At 40.6% G+C, this 16,529-nt stretch overlaps 1 protein-coding gene across 1 annotated transcript; it reads right to left on the bottom strand.

The window, feature by feature from the left end:
- Window positions 1–1,153: 1,153 nt before the first annotated feature.
- Window positions 1,154–15,138, bottom strand: oprd1a (opioid receptor, delta 1a). Its single transcript, XM_034545206.1, has 3 exons — window positions 14,618–15,138; window positions 6,285–6,640; window positions 1,154–5,773 (listed from the first exon to the last, which is right to left on the bottom strand). Exons 1-3 carry the CDS (start codon window positions 14,857–14,859, stop codon window positions 5,244–5,246), a joined length of 1,128 nt encoding a protein of 375 aa, XP_034401097.1. The 5' UTR covers window positions 14,860–15,138; the 3' UTR covers window positions 1,154–5,243.
- Window positions 15,139–16,529: the final 1,391 nt, after the last annotated feature.

Genomic DNA, 16,529 nt, shown 5'->3' with positions numbered 1-16,529 from the left:
GAAGGTCTACCTGCTAAGGCCATCCGACTGGTCTTCAACCTCCCGAAATTCAGCCACACTACTCCGCTCCTCCGCTCCCTTCACCGGTTACAGATCGGGTCCGGTCTACATCCAGGACATGGTCAAACATTACATCCCAGCTCGTTCACTCCGCTCGGCATCTACCAATCGACTTATAGCTCCGTTACTGCGAGCTAATCACTCGACAAGATCAAGACTGTTTGCTGTGCTGGCTCCTCATTGGTGGAACGAGCTCCCCATTGACAAACAAATGAAATATATAATCAATGTATTGTTTGTATTCCATATGAAAATGTTTGGACTCGCCAGATGCATTTATTTAAAATGTTTTATAGGGATGTAAATCAAGTGTCATTTCTTTCTCTTATTAATGGGTAAAGGGTATAACATAAACACAATAATATAGTTGGTATGATATCATATTTTCTGTTGCAAATGAGTAACTAGTTATCCTCGTGTTTACTTACTCAGAAATTATCATAATTTCAAGGAGGCAGGATTGTTCACCAGCATCTTGGGAATTATGACAGCAGCAGCACAGTATCTGCATATTAGAATAAATATATTGAACAACTGTTGTATATGACATCGGGGATATGAGCCTTTCCCACCGCTCTTAAAGTGGCCAGTCCTTGAGTAATCTGCACGGAGGCGTCTCTGTTGTTGTGTAAAGCAACAACAGTAATTGATCAGTGGCTGCTCGTGAAGGAAACCTCCATAATTAAATTGAAACTCGTCAAGCTCTCTTTCACTGGAGCACTGTGCACTGGTGACACTGGTCTCCATGGTGACTGCGAGATGCTGGTCTGAATTTGCGGAGGAGATGCAGAGTTGGATGTTTTAATTTCCTGATAGTGGTGCATAGCACACTCAGGGACACTGAGCAGCCTTAGGCCATCTCTAGTGTGTTTATCTGAGCACCAGTGGAAATGCACTTTGCAGTCCGATGTCATGAAGGACTATTTTGAAGCACTCTCTGCTATTTAAATTGAATCATGGTCATGAAAGATGTATTATTCCATTAGGAGCCCAATAATTTTCAAATAAATATTATGCTATCCAATTCCCTCTTGTTTTCAGGAAACCAAAACAGTTTTTTTTTTTTTTCAGAAACGGAGCTCAAGCATTTTTTCTGTGCTTCATTTAATTGAGTTTATTTTTTGACAACAATTGAAGTTATGGCTTGAAGCACAGCTGCTGCATTATAAATGTTTATTCAACAGAAGAAGCTTAAAAAGTATGATCAGCACAGTTGCCGTACTGCAGTCAGGGATTAAACAACATAGTGGCATTTTACACAAATATACAGTTATTTACATTCACACAGGCTTTTCAGTATACCGTTTACAGTGCAAAGCAGTCTTATATCAAATATAAAAAGGACCAAATTGATAATGAGAATAACTGAAGGCAAATTACAAAGGTACAAAGCTGAATGGAGGAAAAAGATTGAAGAAGCAAACGGTGATATGAACTCCCTACTAACGTCGATTGGCAGTTAATAGGAACTCTGTTAAGCATAAGTGACACCTCACCTCCGGGAGTCCCAGATTAATAAACTGCTTCACACAGTGTCCTTGAACCAAATAAGATACAGTTATTTAATATAACACACGTCAATTCTGCCATACGCAGTGTTTAGCGACTATTCAGACCCGCTTACTGACTTTTATTTCTTTAAAGCACCAAGCAACAAATTAAGCGACTATCAGGGAAAACGTGATGAATAATCAATATATCATATTGTAATTCACTCTTTTCCTTCCCTCTTGCGTCGCGTACAAGCAGTCACGAGGCGTGGGCCAGTCAGTAGGAAGTCAAATATACAGATGTACATGGGATTATTTTTTTGAAGGCCGATATTTGTGATCTAAACCAAAAAAGAAAAAAAATATTCGATGTCAATAAGTTGTTAACTTTACCTTTTTTTTATTTTTAATTCTTTACTTTAAATGAGATCTCCCTGTAGCTTTTGATTATTTGTCTAAAGATTTCTCTAACTTCCTTTATTACATGGTTGTAAATGAGTCATCTGGCAACTTTTTAAGCTGTAGTTATTTTTATCGAAAAAGGAGTAAAATAGCCTTCTGTAGTTTACTACAGACAGAAATCACCAGAAATTAATCTGCAGGTCTGCAAAATATGAGATTCTATAGTCTTGGTGATGCAGTCATCACACACACGAGGACAGCGGGTGATCTGCTGTAGCCGACGAGCGAGCCGCTAACATTCTGGCTCATTCAGTCACATTAGCCCCCGTAGATTCTCTTTATTTTCTCGGTGCTGTTCGATTTACTCCACCTGGCATATTAGGCTGTTCATGGTGAGGTTCAGGTTTACTATGCGTAAATATTAGTCGTTAAGATTAGGGTTTTTTTTCCTAGGAAATGTGTTTTTATTCACGTTGCTTTGCCAGTTAAATCAGTTAATATCCTACAAATAAAAACACTCTGAAGCTTTGTGTGACTGAGGCCATTTTGCTCTCTGAGTGCAAAATAATTAGGCTCATTACATCAGTGAAGAGCTTCCTGGAGTATTAGGGGATTAGGGAGGCAGCGTTTAGTACTAAAAGACTACAGGGTGTGGACCAGACTGCTTGAAATCTCCATTGTTACTAGGGCAACATTGATTGACCAGCATTGATCAGTAATACTGGGATATCTCTGTTTCTTTGTTATTGTCACTTGAGGTAAGGTAATGAGGTGGTAAAATATTACTGATTTGTTTCTGATGAACTCGGCCACGCAGAGAACATTTAATTGATGTTATATTTAACAAACTGTATCCAACAACTGAATCTATTCACATCTAAAATAATGAAAAATAAGGAGAATTCTGCAGTGAGAGTAAAAAAATGAGACAAGGAAACATTTTTGAGCCATCCGAATGTGATAATGAAGTGAAAATCATGCACACTTTGCCTTCGATCATACCCTGAATGCACAATACAGATATTTGTAATATATCCATTTATATTTGAAACGACTCGCTTTTGTTTATTTGTCAAACTATAATAAGTGGACCACCCTTGTCATTTTTGTTTTGGGGAAAACTTATTCTATACATGTGTCATTGTGCCCTTAATTTGAGTTTGCAAATATAACGCTGGCTGAGAGATATCCTTTACACCCGACAGATGCAGCACTTTGTCAAAGCTAAGCATGTATATACATTTCACTTTAAATCACCACTGTCACTATAAGAAAATATGCAGGAATGGATCACGGTGCAAAGGATGTCAATCTCCTACTTGCCACAACATAGTCAATACGTAGAGTCTCTCCTGGTCTCTGTGAGTAACGCCACAGTCACCAAACAGACAAATTGCTGAATCTGTAAACAGAGCAGAACGCCATTTCCATCGGATTGTTGTTCCCCCTTTGTTCTTTTATTTATTTATTTGTTCATTTGAGCCTTGTGTGTGTAAAGGTTTGTGTGGAAATAGTAAGATCTAAAAAGTGTAGAGAAAACATACAGAATCACAGTTGCGCCTCAAAATCATTTGAGCTGCATGTGGCTGAAGCCCAATTTGTTCAAATGCAAAAGCTTTATGTTATCTACAAATTCACATTTATTTAATTTCTTTCTGTTCATTTGTCAAGTCAATATTATATAGAGTCCATCCCAAATGCCTAAAGGGGGCTTTACTGTCATCGTCTTTGACTTACATTCCATCTACTCAACATTTACCACATTAAATAAACATTTCAACATTAATTAAAAAAAATGGCACATTTTGACACGATTGCGTGTCAACACACGTAATTTGCTTTCAAAACATTTCCACATGAGAACACATTTTGATTAGCTCTGCATAATCACCTCTGACATCCATCATCTGGTATGCAAAGTTGAAACGATCATTAATTCCACGGCGTCCATTGATGAATGTCTCCCATTTGATTGACATCATCATCTTTTGGAGTAAATAAATAACCCAATGCGTCCTAAATGTGCCACAGATATTCCAGATGACAGACATTAAGCTCATTTAAAAGCAGATCAATCATTTTCTTTGAGCAGTTTGACTTCAAAGACATAGCATCTGTGTGATGAAAATGCTCTCAGTTTCGAGTTTTTGGGTTGTTCATATTTATTTCAAACAATAAACCAACACGGTGAGTCAAGCGTTGTGGCTGCCGACATTATTCTTCACTGGCAGGTTGGACATTCTTTAGTGATTCTGATCAGAGGCTGTCTGCAGACTTGACACCACTCATGAAAGTTAAGTCTTGAAAAGACGTCCATAGAAATCCAAGCATCTGCGGTTCAATGTCATTCAGGATTTTTCCTTCTGAGCACCAAATCTTACGAACTGGGCTTGATTATAATTTTCATTTCCTGTCTGACAAACATTGTCTGAACCGTTAGACCTTCAAACAAAGTTGATGGTGGCAGAGTCTCAAGGGAGAAACTAAACAAAACACATCCATTTATGTTGTACAAGATTCCCTTTTTTCTCAGCGTTGTTGACCTTGTTGTCAACCACAACAAGCTATGCAATAATTCATCAACCAGCTGTTGGTGGGTATGAGTCGTTCTCTGTAAGGCAAATTGTTTTTGTATCGATGCTAAAGATACAAATGAAAAAGTCAAAATACTCCTTTATCACCACAAATTTTCTTTGAATGTATAGGAAAGTGTTCTTAAAAGAAATAAAAAGATTGAATTGGAATAATCCCATCGTTTCAGAATCCTTTCTTTTGTTGAAATTTTTACCCTGTCAGTAATCCTGTCTTATTACAATGCTCTCTGATGGATGGCGTTTGAACAATATCGTCTTTGCTTGACGAGATATAAATCTGCAGATGTTTCTTTGACCATTTTGTATGATCAAAAAGGTCTGTCCACTTTTCTTCTGGCGCATTTGGGCAGAGTAATCATGATCTGGGGATGTCCTGCTTCGTAATCTTGCTTACATTTGAATTGAAAGTGTCACAGCTTCTGTAAGGCGTCACATTTGAGGAAAGAAGAACACATTCCATTTTACCCAGGAAAGTATCATCAGAGCGAAACTTATTTTCCATTATCTTTAGCTATTCCTTTTGAATGTTCAGTCAGACAAATTGGAGAGAATAACCGGCACAAAGTGGTTCTTTGAGACTAGCCTGTTCTCTTCATGATCTTTAAAACTCTGTCGTGGAGATCTGGGTGACCTCTGATTGCAGATCTTGCTGGATCCTCCTCGAGCGAGAGCTGTGTGGGACCCCTTCCATGCCTAGTCATGCCGGCTTCTTTCCCGCGTCTGTCGGAGCACAGACGGACACTGGCTCCCTGGTGTTGTTACTGCCTCTTGTCAGACTGTGCTGCTCCACGTGGGTCCGACAGGGAAGGCAAAAATCCCTGAAGCACCGCTTGAAGTTTTCATCCAAAAATGCGTAGAGGACAGGGTTGAGGCTGCTGTTGGTGTAGCCCATGGCGATGCACAGGTGCCAGCTGGCTATCACGAAGGGGTTCCTCGTGTCGATCTCCACCATGGTCTTCACGATGATGAAGATGTGGATTGGGGTCCAGCAGATGATGAAGGCTGCCACCACGACCAGGACCATGCGGGTGATGCGGCGCATGTTGCGGTCTTTCTCCTTGGAGCCCGAGAGCAGACGAACGCTCTTCAGGCGCAGGATCATCAGGCCGTAACATATCGTGATGACCATCACAGGAACCACGAAAGCAAAGATGAACACACAGATCTTTGTCACGGTGTCCCAGTACCAGTCAGGGTCAGGGAACTTCAGCATGCACATGGTTATACCTGGAAAATAGGGCGGGTAGAATTTTAAAATAATTTGTTAATGTAGGGTTATGGTAACAAGACAGATGCTGGCTAAAGCTACAGAAAAACATCCCGGTCTTAAACCCGCTTATGCGACTGGACCTTCTACTTCAACTATACTTATGTCAGAAGTTTGTCTAAATATACGGACTCTCTATTGTCTCTCACAAGCCTGACGTTTGTGACCTTGTTAAGCATTGAATAGTGGACCGTTAATTGCTCCTGTTGCCACCATATGGGTGCACAACAAAGTAGGTGCTATGGGTAGAGGTCCAGGTTGGTGCGCCTACATCTCTGGTGTCGATTTCAACTTCTCCAGGTTGTGTCCTGTTGGTTGATCTCTAAAGTGTAAAGTCTAAGAGTAAAAGAGTCACAGTGGCCAGCGCCAGATTAGGAATGTGCCTCTACTATTTTAGTCCATTAGTGTGAAACTTAACAATTCATTAATAAGGAATTCATTATGTAAGATAACACAGTGGACATATCTCACCATTATCCTTCACTTTGGTCACAGCCATGACCATGATGGGTACCCCAATCGCGGAGGACAGGACCCAGATGAGCACGTTGATCATTTTCGCCTTGACCGGCGTCCGAAACCCCAGCGCTCTGACAGGGTGGCACACAGCTATGTAGCGGTCCACGCTCATCATGGTCAGGGTGAAGATGCTCGTGAACATGTTGTAGTAGTCGATGGCAATAATGAGCTTGCACAGGACTTCCCCAAACGGCCAGGTGTTCATTAGGTATTTGGCGCTCTGGAAGGGCAGCGTGCTGGTGGCGAGGGCGTCGGCGAGAGCCAGGTTGAAGATGTAGATGTTTGTGGCCGTCTTCATCTTGGTGTATCTGGTCGTGATCACAAAGCAGAGGAAATGTGTTTGCATCAGGCAGCGGCCGTGATAAGAGCGGCTGGGTGTGGAATGCTCTGTTACGGGATATGGAGATTTGAAATGGATATTCATTGTGCGGTGTGCTTTTTACGGCTTAGAAGTGAGAGTGAATTCCCTCATGCTATGAATGTGCTGTGCAGAGCTGTGAACAACAACACATTTGTTTTCTAAATGAGTGATTTGAGATAATAGTTACAATTGACTAATGGGCCTCTGATCAAGCAGCGTCTACTTGCAAGAAAAGCACCTGGGAAATGTGAAAAGAAAACACGACTGCCATCTAATTGAGGTTCATATATATTGTATGTGTTGGAGCCTGCTTTTAGTGTTTAAGATGAAAATCTGTGTTGGAAGAAAAATAATGGTCATCAGCATTGAACTCATTTTATTTGGTAGAGTATTAGCTTATTGAGGTCAGAAATGTTCCTCTGGAGTATATGGCTTATTTTCACAGAGAATTCTCTCATCAAAGACCTTACAAAATACTGAATAAAAAGCATAGCTAATTTAGTTTTCAAAGTTTGCTTCCAAATACAAACCAATTTACATGCATAGCACAGTGCCCCAAAGGCACAACAGACAAACATTAGAGACCAGAAAATGACACAATTCCATTAAGATATACTGTTTAATACATATTACTATGTATATATGAATATGCTGTATGATATAAATGCCATTGAACATTTTATTTTAGTTATTTTAGAATTGTCTGAATATGTATAGGTTGATTACACAAAACATTGTAATGGAAAATATAGAGAATAAAAGGGATTTAGGTTTATCAGCAGGTACAGACAATAATTGGAGTGGTGGAAGTGATGGCAGGGGTCTGTATAATTGAAGCCAAACTCAGCACACAAGCACAAATATTGAGTTCTTAAAATAATTTGTATTGACAATGAGGATGTATGAGGATATATTTGCTTTTTTTTAACTGGGCTTAGCCATCATAAGGGACTGACATTTATTGCATCGCATTGGTTGAACTGATTAAATGCACACAATAAATGTAACCTGTCTTATGTATAATGAGTATCAAGTTTTAAATTGCCAATAACTGATCCGACAACTACAAAATGAAGTAAAGAGGCAGGAGTTTGACTAAGAAAGAGAGAATATAGTCTTTAATAGTAGCCTCTACATGTCTGCCACTTCCGGGTGTGACCTTGTAAACCTGTACCATGTCGTTGTCTTTGTGGAAAACCGACTTATGTCTTCCATGTGCAAATGAGTCCTCCCTCAGGAGCTCATAGATAAGGTTGGTATTTTAACTGGAAGGGTCAACAAGAGTTTAATAGATGACGTCACATGACACTTTTCGGTGTTGGTCCATCGATGACATATTAGTGACTGACCTCTGTGGGCTGAAATTTCGTCAGATATAATGCATGATGTATGATAATGTATGATGTGAACGTAGGCTTTAGCTGAATCAGGAATTATAATTACATCTATTGTTCCATTATTTACCTGATTATCTGAGTCTCACCACTGACTGTGTCTCCTCTGTTGAGTTGAAGGGTAATTCAGTTAAAATGTACACACTTTGAGCAGTACATAATAGGAATAACATATATAAATGGTATTAAAGCATGAAATACAAGCCCTTTGGATGTGATAGAAGGTGTAATTAACTAAATGATGCATTCCATTCAGGTGTGCAGTTTTCAGGAAGCTGCTACTGTGAATGCTTGACATGGCTTACTGGGAAACAAAAATGAAACCAAAGCCCCAATCGGACTGGATTTATTTATCTTTGGGATGTGGGGTGATTTTTAAAACTACCCGCTCTGGTCAGTGATTTTAATCCCGTCCTCATATTTTAAAGTAGATCTATGAGCTCTGTGGGAAATTTGACTTTTTAACCGAGTAAATCAAAAACTGCCCCATTCCTGTACTCGCATATAGACCGATATCTAGTGCCAATCCGACACCAGTGCATTAAAAACACGTCGCAAATTTTAGTGGTGAGATTGTCCGGTGTAAAATAAATCGCCAAATTGCTGACATTTCGAAGCGAAGTGGATTCTTCTTTAGCTACGTTCTTTATCTTCTTTTTTTCTTTCATTTTTTTAAAGCGCTGTACAATTTATTATCAGAATTTCAGAAGCAGCGATCGTTGTTTTTTTGTTGCCAGTGTTGCTGTTTATTGAACAATCACGTGCGCCGTATCGATTGGGCATGATATATGTGGATGTGAGGGTAGTGAGCAACACGTGGCGGTGTTGTTCCAGTGTGGCGTAAATTAGCTGATAAATTACATGATAACAAGATATTGGATTGGTGCACTGGCTCACGTATTCGCCGATATCCTATCCAGCCTTGTATGCTGGAGGCATTTCTGATCCTGGTATCGGAACAACTCTCAAAGATCTGACTTGAGTTATGACTTACCTACACCTCCCTGTGAACTCTCCTGTTCCCTCCCGGGGAGGCTTCTGGCTTCCTCTTTTAGCTTTGTTCTTGCCTTGCATTTCTTTTACATATCCCATCATTTCCTTATGGTTAAAATGCCATTCTTGAATGGTGAGTTTAATCACCAAGGAGCACACAGTTTCATTCTTCACCTCATGCCACGTCTCATTAGTTACTCCTGTGACCTTTCGGTTAATGACTAGTCAAAAATGTCCTTTCAAATTGTATAGTTTAATGTTTTATGTGACTTTCACACTGAGACATTTCTTTTCAGTTAATTTCTCAATCGAGACCGAAGGAAAGCGTAAAGTCAGCAGCGGATGGCTGAACATCCAAGGTATGTTTGATCCAATGCATGTATTCAGTTACGCTAACAGCAAAGGAGTGCAGTGAGCTTGTGGTAGTTATGTGAGGGCTGTCTGTGAATCAAGCACAATGTTAATCAGGCATCAGACTAATCAGACGGTGTTGGTCACACAGCCGTCTTATGAGACACAATTTAAACTCTATCATTCATATAAGTAACAGTTAACTGCTCTCTGCTCACTTTGTTATCTCAATCGGTTTGAAGCCTTAAACCTTCACTTTCGACATGTGGAGAGCAGTATATGCGAGTGTGTACTAATCGGCAGTCTCTTTGCTAATTGAACTGTGATTCAAAAGAAATCTATTTTCCTACTCCCTAGTCCAAACTAACAAAATAGGTCCACACACCGTATCCTGCTTTTCAGAGCTTCAGTAAACCAACACTGGGATGACTGGGCTTAGAAGTTACACCACCCAATCGTATGACCATGTGGAGATTATAAATAAACGTGGTGGGGGTAGAAATAATGCAAGTCTGCAGCTTTTTATTGCAGTTTCTGTACACAAAAGGTACTGTAAATCAGAGGTAAAAGTATGGTGTCACATCCAAGCTGGCACTCAGGATCTTGGTTGGATAATGAGGATACCAAAGAGCCGTTGAGACATTTAAAGGAGACAGAAGTGACTTTAGGGGGATACTCTTTTATGCTTTTAAGTGTGTTTCCTCCCAGCAGGTGACAAACACATGACAGGACTTTCATTTCATTTCATTTCACACCAAGCATTAAGAGGTGGTTATGTACAAAACGCAGAAACTGACTAGACACGTTTCCAAGTCAACATTGTGCCATTGCACTCGCAGAGCTTGTCCTGAGGTTATGTTATGGTTAATTGCTCAGTGGATAATTCAAATCGAAGGGAAAGCTTGTATCTTCTCATTGTCACGGCCCTTTTTCATGTTACAGTGAAGCACGTTTGTCACACTCTGAGATCGCTCACTTCCTTCTTTTGTTTTTTCTCTCCTTGCAGCATTGACTGTGTTCTGAGGCTGTCATGACTGACCGAAGCTTTTCCTCCACACATTCATTCTGCTGCCACATGAATACAAAATGTCTCAACAGAAGCACACTGAAACAATTAGGGTTGTAGGTCTTTACTAGCTATTATTGACCACCCTGACCTCTGGGGTCTGTAGGCACGGTGAACGATCTCTCTGCCTGTTCACCAAGATAGAGTGCCATTGATCACTGGTTTGTTATTCAGCTTGCCATTAATCAAATGCCGCCAACTATGCACTATGTAAATGATATCCAACCGGCCAAGGTTTTTAGAAGCAATCCATACTTCACCAAGTGATTTGTTTGAAAACCGGTATGATAGCACTAGTAAACACAAACACACAATGATCGCATTAGTGTCACCAAAGGGAGCTGAGGGGACTAGAAATATCTCCCGTTGCCAAGTCGTATCTAATGACCGTCCTATTTACTGGAGGAGTGAACGTTTCCATCGCAACAGAATCGTATGGGATGGCAATGATTGTTCCAGGTAATAGCGATCCCTGAGCCCTAACCCCTAGCAAACAGAAGGAATGGCTTCAGACAAAAACCCAAAGACCCTTGCCCATTTCCTAGCACCCATCTGGTGCCCTTGCTCGGACCACACCTGTCTTCCCGTCCTTCATTTTGATCTCTACTATTCTCGCCTTTCATGGTTGAGACACTTTTGTGTTGGCAAAATCAGTCCAAAGACAGACAGAGCGACAGACCTGGCAAAGTACCCAAAGACGCTTCTTTGGCTGGCTTAGGTCCCGCGACAGAAGCTTTCTCCGGGACACGATTACACACACAGACTAACGAGGTGAATACCGGACCCCCGCCGTCACGGCTAATAGTATCTGTGATGCATTCAATCATATTTCTCTACACACACACACACACACACACACACACACGGTACTGGGTGAGATGGAAGACATGCAGTGAGACAAAGTGTGTGTGTGGATGTGTGTGTGTGTGTGTGTGAGAGAGAGAGAGAGAGAGAGAGAGAGAGAGAGAGAGAGAGAGAGAGAGAGAGAGAGAGAGAGAGAGAGAGAGAGAGAGAGAGTGTAAGTGTGGTTATTGCCTGGCTTGAGACAACAGTCATAGAGTCATGCTCCTCATAGCAACAGGCTATGATATTTTCAGCCCAGATTTTCACTCCCAGTCCCTAAAGAAAAAATAAGCGACTATGTTGACTAGTTATTTTATCTTTACCGACATATTATATTAACAGAACATCTATAAAACAGAGAGCTTTGTTGGCCGAAAAAAAACAATATTCCTCAAGACGCAGCTCAGTTGTATTTACACTCGAAGTAATCCAGCCTGCCACTATAGCTGCACACCGGACTGATTTAAAATGGAGGCCACTTGATGGTAAATTGCTTGAGTACTGAACCAGGTCTTATCCAACAGGTGTGGCAGCAGGATGGAGGGCTGAGATAGAGGAGAGGATAGCTGGAAGATAAGAGAAGCTAAGAGGTGCTTTCCTACCCTGCGTGGACCAACTCTAGAGGTGCCGGCCTCTCCATCAGCAATCAGACCGAAGGTTTTCAATGCCACTGCAGCCTAATTCACACGGACGTGAGCGTCCATGCAATCTCTACTCTAAATGGAGTTTCTGTGCATTTAAGCACCTCTATCCATTAATCTAAGTGGACGGAAATATCTAAAATGTATGACTTTGGCTTTGTTTATGAGATGCTTGAAGTAGCAGAAGAAAACAAATCACAGAAGGAGGCTTTCAATTGGGCGTTTGTTACGATTACTGCTGAAAAGATTGGTCAAATGACAAAAGATTAATGAAAAAAGTCAAACAGCTTCTAAAAAGTGGAGATATGCTACTTTACTCTGTTCAGTATATTTGGGTTTTGAGGGATATTTTTCTGATATTTTGAAGATGATTTATTGCAAATATAGTTGCATTTAATAGATTCATTCTTTTAACTATGGGATGTCAGAAAATAGCAAAAGTCAAATTTGACAGCACTGGATTCAGTGTGCAGTTCAGACAGCATTGACTGCCTTCATTAGTCTTTTCTTTGTACAATAATGGTGATGTAGTGAATTCTTTCAGACTACAATGTGTTTGTAATAGCTGTAAACCGATAAACAAGTTGCTCTGTTAGTCTGTTTGTCTCTCCTAGTGGTGCACCTTGAGCATGAAACAATACTGTAGCAGAAGCCTGCTGGGCCTCAATAGTTGACGTTGATTTGCTGTTCCAATTAGCAATGCTGTTATTGGAAGTTTGGCAGTAATATTCTCTTGATTTTAGTGTACACAGAATTGGCCAAATCCCACCGTCCTCTACTAGTACCATGAGTGCAGAATGCACTCACCGACAATTGTTTTATTGAAGGTATTGTTTGACCAATGAATCCATAGATAAAGGATAAATAGATGAAATCCAGTGTTTGAGTTGTTCATACTTATTTCTTAAAAGCACTATATCTGCATCTAAGTTTGGGTGTCTTCTGTAAGTTGGTCCCTTCAGAGTTTACAGATCTTCCACAGGAGACAGTATACTGCTGGGATGGTTAATGCACTCAGCTTGCCTCTGCCGGGTCTTGCATCAGAGATGAATTCTCTCACTCACACAAACACGTATTCCAGATGAATCGCTGCACACAATTTGATTCACTGCCTCTTCTGAGGTCTCATCCATCTCCTTTTTGTTTCCCTCGTTTCTCCCTCGCTCACTCTTGTCTTCTGCCTTGTTTTTCCCCCACATTATTTTCTCTCCAACCACTGAATGGAAATAATAGGCTCAGTTGTAAATATTTATGATTTTTTTTCTTGGTTCAATATCCAAAGATTGCCACTTGCAGAAAATGCCTTGCTTGTGACTTTTCCTATATTCCATCTGTTTTAAGCACTCCCTCTGCGTATCTCTTCCATTGTATACATTAAAGTAATACCAAAAAACATTTACACCACGCTCATATCTCAATACATTTTAACCTGTCATGTCATACCTGTGGGCTGAAAAACAACCTTGACGGCTTCGCCTCCACTCGGCTATGTAATCCTTCTCTTCCCTGCAGGCATCTTAAATTAATTCTACCTGCTTGTTGGATTTGCAGTAATTAATGCTTCAGGTGATATTGGGAGAACACGTACAGAGAATGTTTGAGATTAGTACAATAAGCATAATGAGTAAGGACAAGAGGTGCTGCATAAGCTGTTTATTCCTGACGAGCACAAAGGTTAGGGCTGGGTGGCTTCTCAGGAAATGAAAGGGTGCTTTTATCTAGTGACAAAGTGGGTGTAGTCTTTCTAATAATGCTTTTTAGAGCTCAGTGGGAAACTGTGACCTCGGACTGACAATCATACTGCAAACGTTCACTAAGGAACAAAATCTGGTTACTAATTACAAAGTCGTTAAGCCTTCAAATACCTTAGTTTCCATCACTTAATAAGCTTAAATAAATGATGGGGTTAGCACTCTTGTTTATATCCCAAGAGGTAAACACAGAACACACATTTTCATTCAGATGCTTTTCTCTAACTAAAAGATTTCCCCTGTATAACAATCCAAGAGCTGTTGGTCCACATATCTGCATAAACTAATGGAGACTAATGAACAACCCTGAGGCGCAGATGAGTCAAACTGAATTGAGAGATTGCGACTGAGACGAGAGACTCGACTGCAACCGACCCTCTTTGGCATAAAACTTTTACATGTTCTCTACATGTAGAAATGTTGAAAGAACAATCTCATGCTTAATGCAGGGGACCGTTTGTTTGGTCAGGCACGTAGTTCACACACAAATAAATTAGGAATGCATGCATTTTTTTAGCAGAGAGTTGGAGAAAATGTCTTTTTTTTCTCTTCATGGCATTCATTTTCTTTACATTCAATTGACATCATCTTCTTGAGTTTGGATTTAGTACTTTCATGAAAGTGGATCAGAGTACAAGCCCAAAAACAAGCATACAAACAAAAAATAAGGCTTTGTATTAAAATGCATCATAATTGTGTTACATTTGTGAAATCATTACTTAAAATATCGCTCCTGCATGGGGGCATTAAAAGGTCTCATGAGAGTATAATGCATAATGAGTGTTTGTGGGTGATTTTCACAGTGGGCTCTGTTCTCCCCAAGAGCTTCAAAGCAGTTGAGACACTCACCAGTAACATGACAGTAATGAAAAAGCAATCCTTTACCTGACCACCCCGTACATTACGAGGACGTTGCCCAGAAGTCCCACCACGCAAATGACGGAGTAGAGAGCCGTGATGCATATGGCTATGATAATACCCCCGGCGCTCCTCACCGGACCCTGCTGCTCGGTGTAGTTCTGCAGCCTGTCGGCCACCTCCTCGTCCGAGAAGGTGACATTAAAGGGGATGACGGAGTAAAGGTCGGACGGGGAGAGCTGAGCTCCTGAGACCGTGGACGGCTCCATGCTGCTGCCGCTGTCCACGCTACCCGTGGTGCTGAAAAAATAAACTTGCTCACACAAATATCTGAAGGAACTCAAATATCTGGAAGGTGGAAAGAGAGTGCAGAAGAGTTTTCCACACCCTTAAAAAAAAATTATTCTAGCGCACAGTGGCTCTCCGTGGAAGAATTGCGGCTGTTCCTCTGTTTTTTTTTTTATCCAGATAGAAGAGGATAAAGTCAGCTGTGTGCTCTGACTGTGTACACACCTCTTGTACTCTCCGACATCCCCACCTCACAGCCCACGCGCTCTCTTATACTCGCGTGTCGACGTCAAAGGCTGCGCAATATACGGTCACGGGCGTCAAACGGGAATGTGATGGGTGCGCCATACCCAGGGGTCCTGATGTGCTAAGAAATAACCTCACGTTTGGCTCAAAAGCATACCCAATCATAAGTATTGTGGAACAAATAAATAAAGTAATGCCTCACACTGAATATTTCCTAAATCATTTTCTATCCGGGTTTATGAAACCAAGTGAACATTTTAATGCAGCTGGTACAAGATGCAAGGATTTTGCACAATATTTAAGCTGCTTTGTCTGCAAGCTGTGAAAATCAATAAAGTTCCCATTAAAGTTATTTAATAATTCGTTTACAATGTTCTACTTGCCATGGGAGGAAAGTCACAATCAATAGTCTCTCCTGATACACAAAACAAATCTGAAAAAGTGCAAATTAATTGGACGATGATGAATAACATTATTACAGATGAGAAAAAAAACTAACTGCATCTTTCTATCAGATGAACTTAAACTGCAAATGTTGCATTGAATTATAGACTTGCATTGTTCTCTGATGTTAAAGAGTATATAAACTCCACCATAAAATACAATGGTATTTTCCGAGACCACCAGTATAGTTACCATGGAAAAGGAAAACAAATGCATCTGACCCCTGTTTTTGTAGATGTAATTTAATGCTACTGTGTCAGATTTGATAATGTGAGGTAAAACACGACTTGCACATAAAAGCAAGCACAAAACTGTGAGCGATTTATAGATTTATATCACCAAAGATACCCTATAACAAGGATGCAGCGTTACAAGCTCCGACAATGGTTTAAAGCGGTATCTACTTCCTGTTTCCTATTTGGCGTATTCACTACGTGATCGACCCCCACACCACTACCTCGTTTTGGAAGTATTTTGAACGTTGTCAATTGATTTTTCCAACGTTGGATATTCAGCTATCAGCCGTCGCATTATATGAAAATGAGTGTGCTCGGGCTTGAGGAAACGTATGGTGACAGATCTTGTGAGAATGTGTTGCCGAGACAGAAAAAGACCTAGGATAAAGATAAATCTATCCAGATGTATCTGTGTGGGAAGAAAAAAGAAGCCATTTCAGTGTCATTATGTTTGAAAAGTATATGTGGCATGTGAAAAATGGGTCCAATATTAACTCTTGTGACTTTGGAGATAAAGAATCGGACATGATCTGATTCACATTCACGCCCGTCCCCAGAGTTAATAGACTCAGGACCTGTCGCCATAGTCTCCCAAAGTGACAAAATCCATCTGACACAGACAGGAAACCAACTCTCATCGGAGTGTCTCTCTTCATAACTGCAAGTCAGTTCTTGAGGTGATATGGCAAAACAGTTGCTTATTTTGGCTACACATGCAGCAGTTA

Source organism: Cyclopterus lumpus, chromosome 11 (genome assembly GCF_009769545.1).
Source record: "Cyclopterus lumpus isolate fCycLum1 chromosome 11, fCycLum1.pri, whole genome shotgun sequence".
Classification (NCBI taxonomy): domain Eukaryota; kingdom Metazoa; phylum Chordata; class Actinopteri; order Perciformes; family Cyclopteridae; genus Cyclopterus; species Cyclopterus lumpus.
Note: the sequence above shows the minus strand (reverse complement) of the source record. Positions and strands in the feature narration are given on the sequence as shown.

Bases quoted from the DNA above. Each gene is read 5' to 3' on its own strand.
- oprd1a (XM_034545206.1), bottom strand. From the start codon at position 14,859: ATGGAGCCGTCCACGGTCTCAGGAGCTCAGCTCTCCCCGTCCGACCTT. The intron at 6,641-14,617 runs GTAAAGGATTGC...GATCACGACCAG, and splicing joins GTAATGTACGGGGTGGTCAG to ATACACCAAGATGAAGACGG. The intron at 5,774-6,284 runs GTGAGATATGTC...CCTATTTTCCAG, and splicing joins GACCAAAGTGAAGGATAATG to GTATAACCATGTGCATGCTG.